The 22,529-nt window shown below is 35.6% G+C and overlaps 1 protein-coding gene across 1 annotated transcript in view; it reads left to right on the forward strand.

Annotated features, from left to right (window-relative positions):
• The window catches only part of LOC128496406 (putative leucine-rich repeat-containing protein DDB_G0290503), a 208,103-nt gene that overhangs the window by 157,703 nt on the left and 27,871 nt on the right, over positions 1-22,529 (forward strand). The window contains exons 28-31 of the mRNA XM_053466019.1: positions 1,111-1,257; positions 4,087-4,149; positions 6,305-6,414; positions 20,478-20,552. Of these exons, the coding sequence (XP_053321994.1) occupies positions 1,111-1,257; positions 4,087-4,149; positions 6,305-6,414; positions 20,478-20,552 (395 nt within the window). The remainder of the gene's footprint in view (positions 1-1,110; positions 1,258-4,086; positions 4,150-6,304; positions 6,415-20,477; positions 20,553-22,529) is intronic.

The raw sequence follows: 22,529 nt of genomic DNA on the forward strand, positions 1-22,529 counted from the left end.
ATGGGTAAGAGGCCATGTCCATACCTGAGAATTTCCCAGTATGAGCTCCCCAGAGCTCTCTCTCTTCTGGAGGTGTGGTTTAAATCAGGGGAGGGGCTATCTAACTTGGGTAAGTGGGCAGGACCCAAAGTGGGAGTGCATGTGATTAAAGAAAATAACATGGCGTTTAGGGAAAGCAGAGCTTCATCAGAAGACTATTGGCGAAACCGCAGCCGCATCCATTGTGGCGCCCAGGACAGGCTCTTACCATCACTCCTGTGGGTCGGTCCTCAAGCAGGATCAGTCCGGGCATCCAGGATCACCCCTCACCATCCCAGCAGGGCAGCTAGGGGTGCAGCCACTCGCCCCTTCCTCACATGCAAATGTGGGGATGACCCACCTTTGTTCCCCCAGCCACAGGAGCAGTCCCAAGCAGCAGTGGCTATAAACCCCCGTAATGCCTGAAATGCCAGAATGGCACTGAACTGGAGGCATTCTGGGGATTTATAGCTCCTGCTGCTTGGGACTGCTCCTGTTGCTGGGGGAACAAAGGTGGAGCATCCCCATTCATTATGGAAGATCCTGGGCCTGTGGGAGTGTTTCCCCAGCTTCAAGTTAATGAATGCCCACCATGGACAGCGCATGCACTCGCACGCCTGTCACCAAGAGTGCTCCACCCCTGGCTGCCCTGCTGGCACGATGAGGCACCCGAGATCTGGGCCTATGCGAGGGTAATGGTGAGGTGCGATGCTAGGCGCATGAACAGATCCTGGAGAGTCGTATCTGAGGGGGACGCCCAAGGACAAACCTGTAGGAGTGGAGTTAAGGGCCGGTCTTGGGCCCCACGACGGATGCGTCCCTGGGTGCTGTGACAGAATGTGTGTGTGACAAAGTTTGTTAACATATGTGTGTGGGGGGATAATGCGTATACCTGTGTGTATGTACGCAACTCTTACCAAACGTCCTGCCTACTTTAAATCACTCAAATGTCAGTGTTGCCGGTGTACCCCTTACATCATCTGATGTAATTACCGAGTTGCGCTTCACCATAAGTGATAAAGGTGTCATACCCAGCATAATTGCTGTAATGTAATTTATATTTTACTTTTCCTGTTTTTATGTTTCCAATAGGTCCATAAGCAAGAAGAATACCTTTTAGAATTGACGTGCAACCAATCTCAAGCTCAAAAGAACTTGAGCAGGAGAGAAGAGCAGCTAACTCTAGTTGAAAAAGAATGCATTGGCCTAAGGGAGCAGTTAAAGCTCAGTTCTGAAGAGGTATGTACTTTCTACATAACATAACAAAACAACCTTTTGTTTTTAGGCCTACTCGTTTTGATATCTGTATTACAGTTTGGCTTTTACACAGAACATTGCATTTGTTATATAATGATTTTCAAAAGTACATATGTTTTTCTACTTAACTCCTTTTAGTGACTCAACAGTTCTCTGGTGTGCATACTCAAGTTCTGAAGACCTTACCATCTTCTTCTATATGCTACTGGAGAATTTTGAGTGAATCTCTTGCAGAATAATCACGAAAGGCATTACTTTTATCAGTTTTATGAGCAAGTCACTAAATAAATCTCTTAAAAAGTCATGTGCTCACATATGAACTGTCTGGAATTTAGGCTTCCTGTACAATAAAATTTCGGATTGAAGTGGAAAATGTTTGGGATTGCTTCTGTACTTCTATTCTACAGATTAATTGGTCTCTTGTCATGCGGCACTCAAAAAGAGCATTGCACCGAACTACATAAAGAAATCAAAGTGACTGCCAATCTTGATAAAAATTGGCTGTTTCTTAAGAAATGTAGCTATATCCTTACGTGTGTGTACATTTTGTATTATTAAAGTTGGTAGAAAGGCATTAGTATCAAATGATCCTATTTGTCAGTATTATATAACACGCACATGTGACTGCAACAGGAGATGAGTGCCTTGTGAGTAAAATTATACAACAAAGTGCAGACATAATAAGCCGTTGAAACAGAAGGCAGAGGGTCTTCAAAATGGATGAAGTCTTGTGCTTTCAAATGTCTGTTCTTGAGAGGTGAAAGCGTGTTGGGTGAAAAGTATGGTTTACATGGTTTACAGGCCATACTATCAACTCAAGTCATACCATCAATTATTCTTTCACATGTTAGAAATGTTAGAAAATTAGAGTATCAAGCTATCCAGAAAGGATTATGGCCCTTAAAACCAAGCGCACTGTCAAACTCTGTGGCTCCAGGACATATCTGGAGGTGTTCCAAGCCTTACTCACTAGGACATAGCATGTACAGCTTTGTCCATTTAGTGTATTGGATAAATCACTTATCTTTTATCTGGTAACCTGTAAATTGTGGAATTATGGTCGGAAAATCCATCCCATCTGACTATATATGCATGTTCACCTTATTTGACTTTGTAGAAATATTGGAACTGCGTAATTCCTAATACATGTTTATGAATTAAAATATGTTGAAAATATTTGGTTAAATTGCATTCTTGAAGTTTGAAAGTCAAACGTATGAAAGCATTGGATCTATTACTTTTTAATATGTCTCCCTGATCTTTGAAAAGTTACACTTCGGCTGGTAACATCTGGTTGATGCTCTGGTACAACACGATTACCTTCTGAAGCTGGTCGAAAAATACAGCTTCTGGAGATGTCATTGTGTATTAGCTGCTCCTTCTTCAGGAACCTAGGGAGAGAAGATTTATGGCACTGGTCACGGGCTACAAACAGCAGTCTGCAGCTGTTACATGGGCACTGACATTCATTTAGCTGATTAAGTGCAAGGAGAGGGCCAGATTCACGTCTGTAAGGTGGAATATTGAACAACCCAGATTTGCACAACAATTCAGGCTTTGGAATCTCATTTTTCAACCAGTCTGCCTTTTATTTTTGTTTAAAAAAAAAAAAAAGTGATGGATAGATAGATGGATAGATTGTTAACCGGATTAACCAAGAAGCAAGACTTGACTTTAATGATTAGCAGGTAGCTGTGCTTAGGTTTATAGCGCCGTATGTAGACTATGTCTCTGGCACCGCTTCCTGAATCTAGCTTATTATTTAGTAAAGCCGATATTTTATAATATGAATTATGGTTGCTTAATGTTAATAAAAGAAAAAAGATTGTATTTGAAGCCTTTGTGTGATATATATTTGGTTATGGTCAAGGGTGATTTGATGCATTTATAAAGTAAATAATAATAATAAAAAAATCTGTTCACCAAATGCTGTACATCTAGAAGTACAATGCAGTTGAAACGCTAGGAATCTGGACTATCTTAGAGGTAATGCTCATTGCAATCACTTGTAGGATTTATTCAGGACAGTATAGTTCAATCGATATGTCAGAAGTTTCTCTTTAGGAGGGGCAGTTCTTTTATATGGCCCAAAACATTTCTTCCTTTGATGCCTCTTTTTGAGATTCTTCTGCAATTTAATATTTGCACAAGCGGTGATCTGCAGTCATAGTAGCGCCTAGTAGTACATTTGGCCTCTTGGTATGTTGTGTTGTATATTTCAAATACAAATACAGATTTTTAATATCAGCACCTATTATGCGTAGTTGAGAAATGAAAAGGCATTTTTCTCCTTGCGTGGATATAGTGAGATTCGGCTAAGCAGTTGGATATAGCATACATTTCATGTGTAAGCCGCCATGGCACTGATGTACCTACAGAGCAGTAAAATGACACTCAGGGTTTCTGTCAGCCAGAAGAAACTGATTACACAAATTGCAGCCTACACATATTATTTATATAAGGTATAATACACCTCCAGCCAGCTATAATGAGGCTATAATGTTCTGAGCGTCTCTTTTGTGACTTATAAGCAGCAAGATGTAAACCTGAGTACTTTATAGTCAGAGCCTGGAAATTCTGTCACATGCCTCATTTGGTCAACTTTTGTACACAGTTATTGATGACAAACATTCAATTTATCCAAAGAAAAAAGAAGACAAATTCCTTATCACCAAGAAAAAATAAATAAATTGGGGCATTATTTTTATATTAAAAGTAATATTTATTATTGTGTTCCAGCACATATTACTTTTTAAAAAAAGGAAACGTCCTCATTACGTTATTAATTTAATCTGCATTTTTTTCCAACAGGTAATTCAATTGCGAAAGGAGCTCAAAGAATACGAAGGCAAGCAAAATACTGCAAATAAGGAGGTATATCCAGAGTTTTCATCGAGATTCCAAAACTAACTGTAGTGTGTGGGACAGCAGATACTGGTGACTTTCCAGACACTTTCCAGTTTGGGGAAAAATAATGAAGTGGGACACAGTTGTCTGTAAAGTCGATTGCATTGGTTGTCAGACATGGAGCATATTAAGGCATCAGCGCCATGCATTTGTTCTGGAAATTTGGAAATCCTGTAAAGTTCTGATCTATCTGGATGAGGCATGAGATTGTTCGACACATGTCAAATGATACCCCCTATTAGCTAGAAAAACCTGCATGTACAGATCTGTCTGCGAATCTCCGTTACTCTTTCACAATTCGACTGGGATACCACGGAAGCCCAAGGAAAGCCTTGTGTGACTTTGATATAGTGTATAATTACATACAGTATTATATATAACTGTAAATGGCTGCGAAAGTGGATATCCCCTTTGAATTTTTCTGTGAGTTTTATTGTCAGTATGGGACAAGTGCCAAGCACGAAAACTGTTCCAAATTGTAATGAGTGTTCTTCTGTTGCAAAAGAATGTATTACGGAGATATATTGCGCTATTTGAAGCATATATTTACTTGGTTAGCAAACAGTCAAAAAGGAGTTTACATTTTGCTGGGAATTCCACAATCTACCCACTGTTAAAACGTAAGAAACAGAGGATTGCCCCAAGTGGGGTCTTGTGCGTTTTGTTACACTGCTACTGTTAGCCTGCACACATCAGTTACTCGGGATAGACTGCGCATTAAAGGAACACAAAAGTGACATGACAGCTCAAGTTAAAGTGATTTAAAACACTCTATTCCCTATCCTGCACATTGCTTCTATGTGAAATGCGCCAGCCTCAGCTCCAGGCAGGTATGGTGGCAGCGGGTTAGGGTGACCGTGTGCCAGGCTGGTGCCAACATTCACCCCACAACTAGATGAGAAAGGATTATCAGCATGTGCAGATCTGGTAGTACATCTTGTCTGTAGATGGGCAACTGGTGCTGTTTAAGTGAAACAATGGTTGTTAGTGCCAGGACTGTAATTACCGAAGAAAACATGCCTTGTTTTACTAATCCCTGAAAAATGAGGCAATAATCCTCTTTGAAACACTCCTATATGGGCATGCAGGTATTTTTCTTTTACTACAAGTGAAGATGCAATTTTCCTGTTACCAGTCCCCTTTCCCATGACATTCCTAAAGCATATAGAACTTATTGTTTAGTAGTGATTACTACTGAAGAGCGGTGGGTCTGAACTGCTGCAGATATATCTGCTATCTTTTCAGCTACGGCTGACAGCGGTTCTGGGGACACAGGTTCCTTAGTTCTTTATCAGTTGTGACGGAGCATCCCCTTCCAACAGTATGTGACACCCTTAACCCGAGCTTATGCTGGATTCTAATTTGAGTCATTCCTTCAATACCAACCTTCCAACCAGCACAACTCCTTCTGCCGCTCACTTTATGATATCCTGCCATAACATCCACAAATTAACTATATTTTTCACCAGCTAAAGATCTCTCTGCCCCTGACTATTTTTAAATACACCCCAAGTAATGGTCTCTTTGCATTCCATGACACACAAATTTGGGGCTTCACACTTCTTACCCTCAAATAAAAAAAAACTCATATGTATGTTAAAGAGAAAAAAATGAAAAAAAAAAATATATATATAAATAGTTGATGTGCAGCACATATTACTATGAGCCTGAACACTGAACTGCAGGCTTATTACTCCGGCAAGGTGATATTTCTACATTCTGGCTGGGTTCTTGCTTGTAATGGCACTGAAACTTACACCTCAACAGCGAGCCGTTTCTTTATGAAAAACATTTCAAGTTAAAAACATGAACTAGACTCAAACAAGTTGTAGAGTCTCCTTTTTCATTTTCTAAAATAAGCCTGATTTGAATTAAACAACTTCTGGAGGTAGAGTAATGCATGTTACAGTAAATTGGTAAATGTAAAGCGTGGGAAAGGTTTAGACATTCCATCTCACATATTGAATCAATTAATAGCATGTACGAGGAAACCATGATTATTTGAAGGAGTGGAGAAAAATGACTTGATTCTTTACAAGTATTACAGACCATTATTAGTGTTCCAGATAGGCTTTTTTTTCTAGAAAGTCCATCATACCCTTTGATGTTTCTGCATCCACAGTTGGAAACCTTGCGCCATGCTCTGGAATCAACACAAACTGACAACAGTCGCCTTCATCAGGAAAGTGAATTTGTGTCTACAAACGTTAATCAGTGGATCAAAGAACAAAAGTAAGTACCTCTAAAAAAAAAAAAATTAAAAAAAAATGCTAATTTTTCTTCAACATTATACAAACATTATTTTTTTTTAATTAGTTGAAAATATTTGTATGGTTTATATTTCTATTTATAGTGCTTATTGCGTCTTCTATGTTTTGGTTCTAGAACTACAGTTTCCTTTTTTTAAGCCAATTTCTTTGGTTCAAATTCACTTTGTCGAAAATACATCTAAAATTAATGTGTGTGCCCCCCCCCTTGTCTGAGTCTCTTAACCTTGCCAGCTGTTGTTGAAAGCAAGGTATAAATTTAGTTGGGGCGGGAGAGCTGTACATTTAGGGTTACATTTTTGGTTTCACCATGTTTTAGCAAAAACCTCAGTAATTTAAGCCAATAAGGAAAAATATTCAGTGTTCCTCCAATGTAGGGAAAGTGTTTTTTTTTTTTTTTTTTTTTAAAGAAAAATCTTTTTAGGTTTTAAATGCCACCACGATTTAAATAAGAATAGAGAGAACAAATTGGGGAGTGCAAAATAATGTTTTTTTCTACAGGCTCACAAATTGACCATTTTGTTAAATTTAACAATACTTATTATATTACAATAAGAAGTTCATTGTTTTACACATTTCCAAATAACAATCATTCAGTTACAGGGGATATCTCCATTTGTTAACAAGATACTGGTTTTCTTCAAACCATTAGATGTGTCATTTTAACTAGACGGGGAAAAAGCTGCACATGTACACAATCTATATAATACAGATAACAATGGTCTACTTGTTGGGGGATTTTCTCACATCCCTACAAATTACAAATGAGTTCCCTTTTTATCTCCTTTTTTTCACCACTTTCTTACCATTTCACACAAGTGTACCTAGTACCTACCTGACCCAACGCTCCCTTAGTGTGCTCAAAGTATTGACAATTTGGGTGGCTATGAATGTTTTCTCAATCTAATTTACAATCCAATTCCTCTTTGCCTTTTATTAACGGAAAGGTAATGAAAATGAAAAAAAAAACAGTGAGCATGGTTGTTAACATCAAAGTGAATACAGCCTAGATGACATACAGAACAATAAAGGAACTATACATTTCTCCCGCATTCTCTCTCACACGTACAAATATGTTTCTTAAACATACACACACACACACACACACACACACACACACACACACACACACACATTTTCACTGAGAAGATGAAGAGGATTCTGATTTATTTCTTTGTGAACATGCAGGCAAAGGTAATTTTCATGCCTATGTCAGACATTTTAATCCTGGAAATTACGTTGTGTTGGAATGAGAATGTCTGGCTCTCAGGATATATCTATCGATTCAGTAGTAATCCACGACAAGTGGTCACCCTAGGTCTAAGAAAACATTATCTGTTGCTCCTCATAAAGAGAAGAAATCCCAGCAATTTTGGTATGAAAGCATAAAATTTGATGACTTGAAAAAAAATATTCGGAGAGTCTAGTCTGCTTCTGTTCCCAACATCTGTAAAACTCAAATGTTATTTGATTTTTGGCCTAGTCTTATGTTCAGGATGGTCCTGTGCCTTTCTCATTTTGCATTCTTAAATTCTCTGACTATGTTACATTTTATCACTTCTGCTAGAACGCTGTCTCTTGTTCACCATTCTCTTAATGAACAAATACTTTGTTACATTAGATTTAGTTTCGTAATTCTTTCCTATTAAACCTGTAATAGCCAAGGCCAACTCCACTATATAGGCAACCTAAACGGCTTCTGGGTTTATGAAGGGTGCTGCTGCTGCCAGGTGGAATCCTAAATTAGTTATCAAGTGTCTGGTAAAGTAAGAAGACATAGTTTACTAAAGGTCCTAGAAATCCTAAATCTAGCCTTCAATCCATCATATTCTCACTTTGAAATGTACCTCCCTTATATAGTTTGTTTTAAGTCATTAATGTATTAGAATGATATTAACCATTAATAATCCGTTGCTAGAATATGCAGTATTTACTCGTCTCTCTGATGGAAGTAAAACACGTTGAAACCCAACATTCTTATTATTTATATATCAAAACAACCCTGATATCACTTAGTTTTATGAAAATGATATAAGGAACCACTTTTCAGATCCTGGCATGTGCTGTCAGCTACATGCAATGATCAATTATAGATTTTATATTTAACTTTGATATGATCATCACCCATGATTGATGCTGAATGTATCATTCACGTTAAATGCAGTGACATTTACCCAACTATCATGAAAGGCAGTTTCTGAATTCAATTATGGATTATATCAACAGATTTTATTTAGTGTTTTTACACGTTCCTTGCACAGCATCCTAGGCTTTTGGTGCAGATGTGCATGTAATAATAAAGCAAATTTCATTATTTTGTGTTTTCTTGCATTTTATATTTTAAAAAACTGTCAGATCATCGGGATGATCATATTTCTTTTACATCATTCTCTGTAATCATTACAGCATGCTATAGGAAACAGTGGAGTATTGTTATGCTTTCAGCTGGACGCACAGTCATATTGTCCGTGTATTAACGTTTACAATTATACTGTAAGATTTTTACATGTACTGCACGTTTAGTCATCTACGAAATATGCATGTTTTAGATTATTTTATGATTACCACATTGATGCCCTTGAAACAAATTATATTGTATAAGAGGCATATTTCATAATGAAATATTCACATAAAATGGTCATGTGTCATTTGATATTATATATAAAAAATGTTCTGCAAAAAAAAGTTATTTCAGTGCACAGTTTGAAAAGTAGTCTTACAACATAGGATTGAACCATTTTATTGGTTGCTTTGCATATAAAATCATTTTTTGGGAACTTGGCATGAGTAACTTTTGGTTTATTTTCACCCTGTATAGAATATTTTTTGTGCTCTTTTTGTGATTCTTTACCAAAGTTTACCGATACAATACTTGTTCCCCAATTCTTGCCTGCATAACCTTGTAACCATTTGAGAGGGACAAGCTCCTAAATGGTTAACATACAGTATGTTACACAATATCCCATATTGTTTTTTATTTGCCAAATTATGATTATTATATGACGTTATTAAATTGTTTTATTTATATAGGGCCACGAATTTAGTTAGTGCTTCTTACAGTACATACATGGTGACACAATAGGATAATCTGACACATTAAGTAAAAGAGGGTCCAGCTCGCAATCTTACAGTTTAGTGGGGAACACGTTTTCAAGTAACCTATAAAATATTTATATTTCAGTATTGCATTTTGACAGCAGTTTTGAATTGATTTCTTAATTGGAGGCCCCCCCCCCACTCGGGGAAATTACAAGGGAGTAAGACAGAAGGAAAGAAGAAGTTATATCTCAAGTGCTATTAATTCAGTGCAGATAAATTGTAATGCTTTTTTTTGCTTTCTTTATAAAATTCATACATTTTAATAAAATATAAATTAAGAGTGTACCTGATAGCAGCCCTTTTCATTCCCCCAGAGATCTGATTATCATGCAGAGGAACAGACTTTTAGTTTAGAGTTGTTTCAGCACAAGGCAACTGCTTCCGTGTCTAATTAGTGCTCCAATTAGCAAATAATTAATTAGTAAAATGTTTACTCCAAACTAATTCTATTTTTAACAGTTTACTGGCTTGCTTATAGTAAAAGCTGTTATGATTCATGCTAATTTGACCACAGTTAAGCTTTATTTCCTCTGAAATGTGGACTATATTCATGTGTATTGATCATAAAGAAAATAACGGGCCCTGAGCCACTATCAGCGATTATACTAATGTCCATTTACCCTAATAATATTTTGTATGTTACTTAAGCATAATGCACCCAAATAAGGCTGAGATTATGTTTAAAATATTTTTTTTGTTTTTACAAGCAGAAAAAATAAAATATATGCCTTATTATTTTTGAAGGCATAAGGATACATTATTATGGTAACTTCATTTATTAATTTAGATGTTTACATTCAAATTGCAAAAAAGAGTAAGGCTCTATTAACAAGCGCCGTGCATATCCGCTTCCGTACGAAGTATAAATTGTAATATGTTCACTTCATTCATGAGATGTTTTTTTTTTTTTTGCTTTGGGCTTTGAATATCTGTGTATTTTTTCTGATTGTATTTTAGTTATTCATGACCTCTGCTTGCTTTACTTGTGTGACAAATAAGGCTTTAAATATGTTATTTTGTGAATGATAAACCAGATAAATAATTGAGAGCTTCCCCCCCCCTGAAATTTGGATCTCTTTCATTGTGATTTAAGGGTATTGGAAATTGTATGGCTGTGTCCCTAATTATATAGATATAAGAATGGTTTAATGACCTTATACTTTCCTTAATGGCATTAATCTTTGCGCATTGTTGGATGTTCCTTAAAAAATTTCAAGAACAGTCCCATAAGTTGCACAGCACTGGACTTAGCCGTTATAATTATTACTTATTATTATCTTTTATTTATACTGTGCCAACAATTTTACGGTGTATACAAAGGGTATGATAAAACAAAAATTGACAGACTAAGACTAATTATTACATCATGTAAAGAAGCGCGTGTTCATTAGTTTACAATCTAGTGGGAATGGTGTACAGAGAAAACGTAGGTGTAGAGAAAGAGGGTAGAGATGCAAGACGGGTGCAAGGATTTTCTCCACCTTAGGCATAACCTCATTTTTCTGTCCCCTTTGCTCCGCCCCTTGTATATCAGCCCTGTATGCCCCACCCTTATAGGTGGAGTTATGTGAGTATATATTATTCACCCCCGCATTGACAGCGCCTAAGTCTCTAGTCCTTATCCTTTACAAAATGGAGGAGCTTGAGCAAGGATGAATTGTATATATAAAAAAGCATCCGCTCGGCACAGTATCCAAAAGTAGCATCACTTGTTCAGATGACAGAAGGATTTTTTTAGATGCTCTTCTTCCGTGTAAGGACACAGTGACCAATGTCCCCTTTTTTAGCTCAGGTATAGATCAACGAAACACATAATTGGATGTATTGGTCAACTTAATACGACATACAAACTGGACACAATGGAAAGGGACATCTCAGCCATCATATGCATTAAAGGTCATATAATAGATATAGAGTAACTTTTTGGTGTTTTAAAACATGTAGCCTAGAATTGATGAGTATTGTGTTATTAAAAAGTTATCCTGCTACAAATTTTTATTCTATCTACGGTAATGCATTTTAAAAAAAGATTAAAGATTTAGGCAAATCTAAAAGAAAAATGCAAGTGGTTATATTTGCAACATGAAAATACAAGACCAATCAACATATTTTTCACCTATTTGTTTTTTTTTTTTATTATTAATTCCCCATAGTCACTTTTTTAAATTAAATTAATAGGCATATGAATATTAAAAAACAGAAACGTATATTTGCATGTAACACAATATTGACTTATTTAGCTCAACTTTTGTATGTAGCATATTCAGCTAAATGTTTCTGTACTGATGTACAGTATTTTTCATTCATTTAAGCTGTATCAGCTTCCAAATTAAATATTTATTGTCATTATAGATTTCCTACTGAATCATGTGCAGACTTTCCTTCCCTCAAGTTAAGTTTTGATAAGAAATTAGCATGTTTAATTTAACATAACATGAAATCATGCTTTTTTCTGTAGGCTTTGAAAGATATTTGGCAAACTGAGACATTTCACTAACTTTATTTCTACCCCATGAGATGAAGTTGCTAATTTACACGGAATACCAAAACCAAATGTGCAAACATTAATATATATATATATATATATATATATATATATATATATATATATATATATATATAATATAAATGTATGTGTGAAATATACATTGTACAAAGCTTTTTTGAGTCCAAGCAAAACGAGCCATGTACTGTGGATTTTGTAAAAGTTGATTTTCCGATGTTACTATCCTGTATTGTATAATAGCAAAGAAACAAAAAATACTTAATGGATACCTGGAAAATATTTTTTTTTTTCATAATAAGGTATACATACTATGACAGGGTCTATTGACATTATAATCATAGAAAAGACTCAAAATTTCTGGGTAACCAGTCATTGGGAGTTATTTTTAGATTCTCAGTATTCTTTTATGGCCCTTAAATGTCTTCTGGTGCATGCATAAGGTTAATCATAAAAAAAAACAAAAAAACACCTCCATTAGATTCCCAAAGATGGAGACACATGCTATTAAGCTGCAGCCGATCCTCACTTTAATTGCCTCTTCTTCAAATCACAATCTAACTATTTCACGTTCAATTAAAATATACAGATGTTTGCGGGTAACATGTACTTCCTGTGGTGGTATGAAGTTTTTTTTCCATCACTAACCTATGAAAAAAAAAAGAATTGACCATAACGGCCTCTTTAAAACAGAGCCATGATCATTTCTGGTGATAAAGAGTTCCGAACAACAGTAGACACAATTATATTTAAAAGGTTGTCTTCAGCATGTCAAAGGTACAAAACACGAAAGTGATGCCATGATTTATTACAACACTGGCATTTATTAAGTGTTTATTCTGGGATTTGTTGTCTTGTCAGACACATATCAGCCTTATCCACATTACATGAGAACAACACAGATGGTCTTATTTTAAGAGTTGCGCATGAGGGCCTGCTTGTTTATTTTTATATTTTAATGTGAAACATGATTTCTGTCATCATTATTATTATTTTCATGATGAACTAATTATACTATTTAGTTTAGTCTGTTAGTGACTGTTATGGGCACAAGCCCATGTGGATTGTTTGGCAATGTAATATGTCCCTGAAGTTACTCCAGTGATGAGTAACTTCAGGGAGATATCTAATTATTATACTTTTATTCTTTACAAGTCAGTGGATTGCAGTAAACAATGAGTCATACACCCACTACATGTGAAATGTTTTAGATAAGAAGAGTTTTCTATTTCATTGGGTGAAATATGAGTCTAATGGACCCATCTTACATTTACTTGAACGCTAACATAGGAAAGATCCCACTACCAGCCCACGGCCCTAGGCGGCTACCTAGTCCACAGCCCTGATGAAGAGATATGTTTATTTCAATATCTGAGCGATGAATTGAAATATATGTGTATAGTCAACCAGTAATACACTCACTGTATTACATACCAACACATATATGTTTACACAGCAGCTCCCCTGTAGTGGTGTATTCTCCCCTTTTCCCGTATCCTGAACTTTGCCTGCTTTGAATCTGCCTGCCTCCGGTTGTTGACCTTTGGATTGTCTCCTGACCCGCTATTTACAGCCTTCTCAATGCTTGTTTAAACGATCTTGAAACATTTGCCACCTGCCCTTGACCTTTTGACCATCTCACAACCCCACCAGGGACTGATGGTACATACTACTTTTCTCAGTCCTTAAGCATTATATATTGCAAAAACCATTTGGTTCATGCATATATCAATGATGAAGATATTTCTTGCTTACATGTAATACTGATGTTTCTGTCAGGATTCATTTGGTAAAAAATAAGATTTCTGCTGATTTAGTTTGGTCAGGATATATAGTCTTCATTATATAGTCTCCTGTTAATTAGTTATTAATAACATAAGATATGCGTGGATATCTGAGCTGGCTTCAGATATTTAAAATACCCAACGTAGTCTTAATCTGGCTCTAATCAACTTTAATTTTTTTTAACTAAGGGGGTTGCCTATGGGCATTGTTGCAGGTAACTTTTAATTTGTAATTTTAATTTACATGATTTATTGATTTACATGTCTTATTTTTATGATGTTATTAAAATCAGTTAAACACCAGAAAGATAATCCTAATGACCTCCCAGATTATGCAGATTATTCAGATGAGTAGTCATTTCCATCAGTTATTGTAGATATATACAGCACTGTGCAAATGTTTAGGCAAGTCCATTATTTAACAAAATCCAAAGTGAGTGAACAGAAGAAAAAATCCAAATCAAATCAGTATTTCGTGTTGACCATCCATTGCCTTTAAAACAGCATAAATTCCTCTAGGTACACTTGTACCTAGTAGTCAGATATTTTGTAGGTATATAGTTAGGTGTATGATAAAACTATTGTACCAAACGTGCTAATTATGTGTCTTCATCTGCTGCACTAAGATGCAGTGGGGCCCTGGTACACCCATCTACTGTCCAGAGACGTTTGGTCAGATGAGGTCTTAATGGAAGACTTGCAGCCAAAAAGTCATACCTCCAACATGGAGACAAGGCCAGGTGACTTAACTATTCACCTAAACACAGGAACTGGGGTGCAGAAAAATGGCAGCAGGTGCTCTGGACTAAAATGTTAAATATTTGGCTGTAGCAGAAGGCAGATCGTTTGCTGAAAGGCTGGAGAGCAGAACAAGAATGAGTGTTTGCTAGAAATAGTGAAGCATGGTGGAGGCTGCATTTCTGCAAATTGAATTGGGCGTTTGGTCAGAATTGATGGTCTCCTTAATGATGAGAAGTACAGGATGATATTTATCTATCATGCAATACCATCAGGGAGGCATCTGATTGGCCCCCAAATTTATTCTGGAGCATGACGACCCCAAACAGAGCCAAAGGCATTAAGAGCTATCGTCAATGTAAAGGACAAGGAGTACTGGAAGTGATGGAGTGGCCCCAACAAAGCCCTGGTGTTTAGTTCTGCAAGATGTTTGGAACAACCTACCTCCCGAGTTCCTTAAAAATACAGTATGCAAGTGTACCCAGAAGAATAAATACTGTTTTAAAAGCAAAGGGTGGCCACACCAAATATTGATTGGTTCTACATTTTTCTTCTATTCACTCGCTTTGCATTTTGATAAAAATAAACCATTAACATGTCTACTTTTGAAAGCATTCTGACTTTACAGCAATTTTTCCATGCCTGCCTAAAACCTTTGCACATTAGTATATCACTTAGCAGTTTTCATGAAAAACAAGGACATTACTAGCTGTGCTACCTTAATTGCAAAAGGGTTTTCTAATGATCAATTAGCCTTCTAAACATAAACTTGGATTAGCGAATACAACATGCCATTGGAACACAGGAGGGATGGGAGTTCTAAGGGGCCTCTGAACATCTATGAAGATATTCCATAAAATATCAGCCATTCCCAGCTATGATAGTCATTTACAACATTAACATCTACACTGTATTTCTGATCCATTCAATGTTATTTTAATGGAGAGAAAAAAAGTGACCGCAAACATTTGAACAGTAGTGTGTGTATGTATGTATGTATGTATGTATGTATATATATATATATATATATATATATATATATATATACATTTTACACACACACACCAGAGAAAGGTACTAGAATTTTTCATTACATTTTTGTAGATATATAAATAATGACATTTTGTTTTTTTATTCATGACCTGGCACCTGTGTTTTCATTACTATAATAATGATAGCATAGCATTGCATCTATTTCAAAATGTCCTCATATAGTGCTGAAGAATCCCACTTGGGAAACATATTTTCATTGTAATATGTTTTTCTTGGAATAATGTTTAAAAGCTAATAAAAAAAAAAATAAAAAAAAGAAAAGTCATCTGTGCAACATTTGTGTTATGGTAGCGGGAAAGATATGTAAACATGTATCCAGTGAGGAAAGTTCCTCCTGCTTAAAACCAAAGTGTTAAGTGCAAAATCCCTCCCCAGAACCCTGTTTGATGACAACATGGAAAAGGAACAGATGTTGAAAAGCTGTTGCTTAACAGAAAAATGTTGTGGAAACAGGTTAAAATGGTGACTGCAACAATAGTTAATAGTGTAAATGCAATTTTAAGTGACTTTACACTCAACCAAATTTTATTCATTTGAAGAAATTATTTAATCCATTGAGTGCGCCATGTGCCTGGACATCATCATGTGCCTATGACTTGAATGCATGTGCAAGTCAATAAAGAATCCTAGTAGTTTGCTGTCTGAAATGAGATGTCCTTCAAATATTCTTAAGCGTATTGGTGATTATACCATGTCAGACTTCATAGCGTTATGTTAATGATAAATAAAGTTGTGTCACTGTAAAAAAAAAGTATGCAATGGCCGTACACTACTAAAATTCTGCCGGTGAACAGTAAAATGAATGTACCTTATAGAAATTCTAGTCCTTTTGGGATGTATATATTCTGCTGTCGCACATGGGTTTGGAGCTAGCCCCAGGCATGGCAAAACCACCCCCGTGTCCCAAGAAAGTAGGAACAGACCAAAACTGTTTTTCAGGAGCAAATTCAAGTGCCACCTTATATTTATCCTTATGTCATATAACCCGTAACGTTTATTAATCAGCATGCCAGCCATCAGATCAGTTGGCAGCATGCTGCCTCTTTTATTTTTTTAAACACAAACTATTGCTACAGTTGCGAGCAGTGACCACTTTTGGATTTTTCTTAGGTTGGAGAAGGTGGTGATTGTTTTCTGAATTCCGCTGCAGGTAGGGAACATAGTTGTCTATCAGCTCATTAGCCAATCGCCAATCCAACTATACTCCTGGGGTGGGTTTACTTTGCCAACTACATATCACATAAGTAGTTGGGCCGGACAGGGTTTTATGTAAAACATAGCCTTAATACATTGCTACCCATGAAAACTACAATAGCCATGATCATGTAGCTGTGCAGTCATAGGCTAACAAACACCATTAGACTGTAGTAAACAACAGTGTAGTTCACTCCGCCGAAGTGAACTTCTCACAGGTGAATATATGGAATTATACTGGATATAAACTGGAAGCAAACTGCAAGCAACACTTAATAGCACTAGCCCCATCTCTGTTCACCTCACCTCCATCTCGATCACTGACATTTATATGCAAAGTTCAATTATTGTGGCTACAATCAAACCATCCTCACCCAACACTCACTCAACTTCTGTCTAAACTTCCTAATAGACTGTCCGCTCGCCAGAGCAAGGGCCTCTTCCACTTGTGTATCAGTATGTCTTATGTGTGTTCATGTTATTGTTAATTTGAATGTTATTGCCAAACTATTTTGCCCTCAGTATCTGCTAGTGCTTTATAAATAAAATATAATGTAACGGTTATATTTCTACAAGAGCCTGCAAGCTACTTGTTGGCTACTTCTTATGTGCATTTGCTTTGATTCCTATGGGTTTACTCCAGTTTCCTTGCTTTACTACTTAATTCTCTTGGAGGTTTTATGGTAAAACAAACTACATATTTAATTACATAAGGAGAAATAACTTACATTTTTTAGCCATTTTCATTGTGGCTTTCTGATTTAATGTTAACATTTGCCAAATGGGACATTCATTTGGATTGAATAAAAATAATAACACTGAATTATCAAGAGATCTTCCTTATAGTAATACTCAGTTGCTTATGTGTAATATGTGTAGCATTTTATTTTTGATAAACTCTGAATGTAGAATTTTTTGGTGTGTGTCTAAAGGGATATAACTGTAATATCTCAGCAGCACTCAAAGAAATGTAAAGAAAATAAGACTTCAATGCAATACTTTAATACAGTATATAGCAAACTGACCTGGAAATATATAAAAAATATCTAGTGGGTCCATAGTGAATGTGTATTTACAATCTAGGTTGAGCCTATTTAAAAAATATATATTTTCTGCAGATGATTAAAAATATTTTTTAGGTTTTCTGCAGTTATATACCATGAAGAATTTATTTCCCATAGGGCCATATGTTCAAGAGGTACCTGATCAGTTGTAATTTAGGGAAAAATTAAAGTTTGTGTTGGCACAATATAGCTGATCTTTACTATGCATGTAAAAAAATATGTACAAAAGATTTGCTAAGGCTCAGACTGACCATGGAGCAAGAAGGCACTTGCCAGATGGGCCGTGTTCAACAGAACCCTCCATGTATCTTTAAGGCAAAACCGTGCATCAACGTCTATGTAGCCAAGAACCAAACTTATGTCTTTTATCAGATGCTGACATACTACTTGTTATGTCCTTTCTACCCATTGTACAGTGCTACGGAATTTGATGGCGCTATATAAAACAATAAATAATAATAATAACCAGGGAGCTTTCATTAGAAGAGGTTGGTAGATATAAAGTCATACTACTTTAAATTGTGTTCATAGCCTATAGATATCAAGAAAATAGCCCACCAACTGGTGTTAAATGTGAAATCAAATGATACTTGTATCATGTTTGCCATTGCTTTTCTAGATTTATGTGTTTATTGCATGGTCACTAAAGACACTGAAAATTGAAAAATGATAGAGAAGCAAACTTCCTAGAGCTCCTATGAGAAGGGAAATCATGGGCCCATATACAAAAATCACAGTACTAAAAAATAAAATTGCCTAACGTACTAAGTTTAAATTAAATGGTATTGACAGAATTATAATATACATACAAATATAAAAATAAAACATTTATTGAACATTTATCCCAGCATCACTACTCTTTAAGGGCTCATCAACCGATTTAGCAGCTCATTATTACAAATCACAATTAGAAACGTAGAGTATGTTGGATCTGCTTTTCAGGAATGTTTCTGAATAATTATTCATTCAGTATGCATATGTTATGACAAAATTGACTTTTTTGAAAGAAAATATGTCAAATAGATTTGTTCTTCCGAACACCAGTATGCTGTGGGTTTCTTCATCATAAATAAGTACAGAAGTGCTATAGTTTTGACAAAATAAAGAAAGAAAACATACCAAAGGCTGCTTGAAATAAAGATTGAACGTTGATGTCCTTTACCATTTTTGCAACATATTTAATGAAAATTGAAATGTGACTGTTACTGAATTGTGAGGCAACCTGTGTTACACATAGCTCGGGCTAGACTCACCATTATGGGCAAATAAGATACGCCATGATCTCAGTAAAGCTAATATATATAATATATAAACATATTGACCATATAAGACACACTTTTGTCCCATATTATTAATCTTAATAGGCAGTAGGTAAAGCTTATAATAAAGCTATAGAGTTAGTTTAACCACACACATATACATTCCGCTATTACTGAGCTTTAAATAGTTGTCAGCCAATGACCCATAAGATAAAATACCTACTGTATCAATAACTAAGTTTCAGTAATTTCCTGTATGTTGTACCACAAGCGAAAGCATGTTTATAGCAGAAAAGAACATTCTCGAACCATACCTATATTAATTGGCAGGCTAAAGTTAAAAATTAAACACAGATGCAGTAAAAGACTTGTAACGTAGATTGCTGAACAGGCTATGATGGACGGTAATTCACATTTACTTGAATGTAAATGTGTGAACGTCCCTCCCATAGTGATATAATAGTGCCTATAATACCTCATAAAACCATTTACATTTTTTTTATGGTTTTAGGAAGAAGTTGACATTATAGTAGTTTATTCTGAAAATTGTATTTGGTTTATTTCTATTTCTTTTTAACAATTCAGCCCTGGACGGGCATACATGTGGTTTTACATGCACATATGTATGCATAGAATCTTATAATTGGATTATGAGGCATTGATGTTTTTTTTTATTGTCAATCACCATTTATAGGACTGAAAACCGATGAAGAAACCAATTAAGGGTTAAGTGTCTAATTATTATGTATTGTTTCGCTGTTAATTTCCAAAGCAATTATTGCAGTTAATCCATCCCTAATCCATACTTGAAAATGTGACATTATATTAATGATAACCTACTACCACCCAATGTATTCAACAAGAGATTTATCCAGGGTTAAGAACTACATTATCCAGTGGCCTCAACATGACAGTTAACATCCCACGAAGACTCACGAAAGAAACATGCTTATTATTAATATAATTAGACATCCAAATGCTGTTCTTAGTATGCATTCTTTAAAATTGGAATAAGAATGAAGAACTAAAGTACTTACCTTAGGGAGAAGCTGCCGCCGTCACTCATTGGCTCCTTGAAGGTCCCTCAGCAAGCCAGCATTTCCCTATGTATTTGAAAGGTGGGCACCATAAAAATTTAAAGGGACCATTCAAGTATCATATGCATTAAAGTACATATGATGGTACGTATGATAGCTGGAGTGTCCCGTTAACACAATTATTATGGCAATACAGACAGGCATATGGTGTGTGTGTTTACTTATGATTCTTCATACAAGTTCAAGTATCAATTTTTCATATGTTTTTAATGGAATATATTCTTGTTTCATGTGCAGACAAGCCAATGAAAATTTAGCTGAAAAAATCAGAGAGCAAAACCAGCTCCTTGTCCATCTGACTGCAGAAAGAGAGTAAGTTTTATATATTTACATTTTTTAAACCTTTTTTCCCCCATTTCCTTTTTCTTAGTATTGTCAAAAGTATTTATTTTGGAGTACTCCTGAAAGTCTAGTAATATCTTCAACTGCTTAAATAATATTCTTCATATGCTTCCAGTCAGGGCTGCCTCATTATGAGCTGAACCAGAAAATGTGTATGTTTCATTACTGCAGGATATATTTTGAAAAGTCAACAAGTTAGGTCAGTTGTCTAAAGCATGCAATGGTGTCTCACATTGTTCAAGGCTACTTTTTGTCTTCTCCTTAACCCATTAAGGACAATGGGTTGTCCTTAAACCCATCAAAAACAATGCATTGTGAGCCTGTACGTGTACAGGCTTTGTCATGAAGGGGTTAATATTTCTTATAGACAGAGGGATGTTTTTCATCCCTTATATGGCACTGTCATGGCTGTCATGGTATGTCAAGGCAAAATTTGTATAATACATTTGGAAGAATCACGTTGCCTTCATGAGTATGTCTCATGGTGCCAATTGTTTTAGATTTGATTACGTCTTTAACATCAGTGCCATCCCTTCTATGTAGGCAATCCATACCCCACAGTCCCAATTTTGCAAGACAGTCGCAATTCTCAGGCACTGTCCCGCTGCCCAGATCACTGGCCTTTCAACACGAGGAGGTTTATTCACACAATAGAGACTTAACGTAAAATAAAACACTTCACTTTACTGACGAACTATGCAAGGGAAAACCTCTTTTGGAAAAAGAGATATGTGGCTCTAAATAGTTACGTCAGTGAAATGAAACGGCACTTTAATTTACCTGAAAGTGAAGGTTTAGTGATTAAATATCGGTTTTTACTATACTTATGTTGATGTTAGAATACACCTCTATTTTGTTACAGTGCTTATATTTGGAATATGGATACAATTCTATGCGTAATGTTTCTTTAATAATGTTTCACTTCATATTAATCTTTTCATGATGTGTAATTTTATCTGTGTGTATACTTGATCCGTAGCTCTCATAAATGAAATAATATAATTAGATGCTCTAATTCTCATACTCAGATTTCACTATTAAATTGGCAACTTTAATAAATATCGAAAAAACTGAGATGCATGTAACCCAATCTTCATAAACCCCAAATGTCAGAAGTGGCTGTTTTTCTTTCATTGTTTATCATCAAGTTTCATGTTTGAAATAATTGTTTTGACTTCTAATATATGGATCTTTGCATCAACATTTCCACCAGTAAAGTGTTTATTTAAAGAAACTAAAGCCACAACAGTAGTTTTTTTTTTACTAGGTTTCATAAATAAAATAAAACCTAATAGCAAGTATTTGTATTTCTTCAGCAATTTTGAATTGGCATTTCCCAAAGTTGTTGAAAAAAATCTTAAGAGCATCAGTTGTTTTTAAGTAACTAAATCTTCACAGGAAAGAATAAAATGACAACACTAGAGCGTGCGATTAATATCGTGTCTAAGTGGAAGAGCATCCCTGAAGGATTTAGTGGGTTGAAGTAACTAACTGGTTGTTGGAATTACACCTCTATGTCACTTTGGAAGGAGAGCTAGTCTGACAGAGCAAGTGTTTTCTCTTAATCTAAAGCACAGAACATATCTGTGTCTAGGATACCGCTACCTAGACTTGCTTCTGGGAGTGAAAATCAGACTTTGGTTCAAGTTCTTCTCTCAGTATACAGGATACTCATTTTCCTTATAGTATGGATTCAGGATTGACTCTTCGTATTTTAAGTTCCCTTTAAGATTCTGACACAGTTTTCTTTAACAAGAACCGTTTTAATTTTTTGTGATTTTTATTTTACTACACATTTTGAAAACGTAGCTGCTTTCAACATCATTTTAATTTTCTTTATAGCCCTGTTCTAGACAAGAAATGGGGATACTTATTTACCATTTATTAACACATTTCAGTTAATTGAGCCTAAAAAGAATGATTATAAATATCTAATTATTGGTATTT

This window comes from Spea bombifrons, chromosome 5, assembly GCF_027358695.1.
Source record: "Spea bombifrons isolate aSpeBom1 chromosome 5, aSpeBom1.2.pri, whole genome shotgun sequence".
Lineage (NCBI taxonomy): Eukaryota > Metazoa > Chordata > Amphibia > Anura > Pelobatidae > Spea > Spea bombifrons.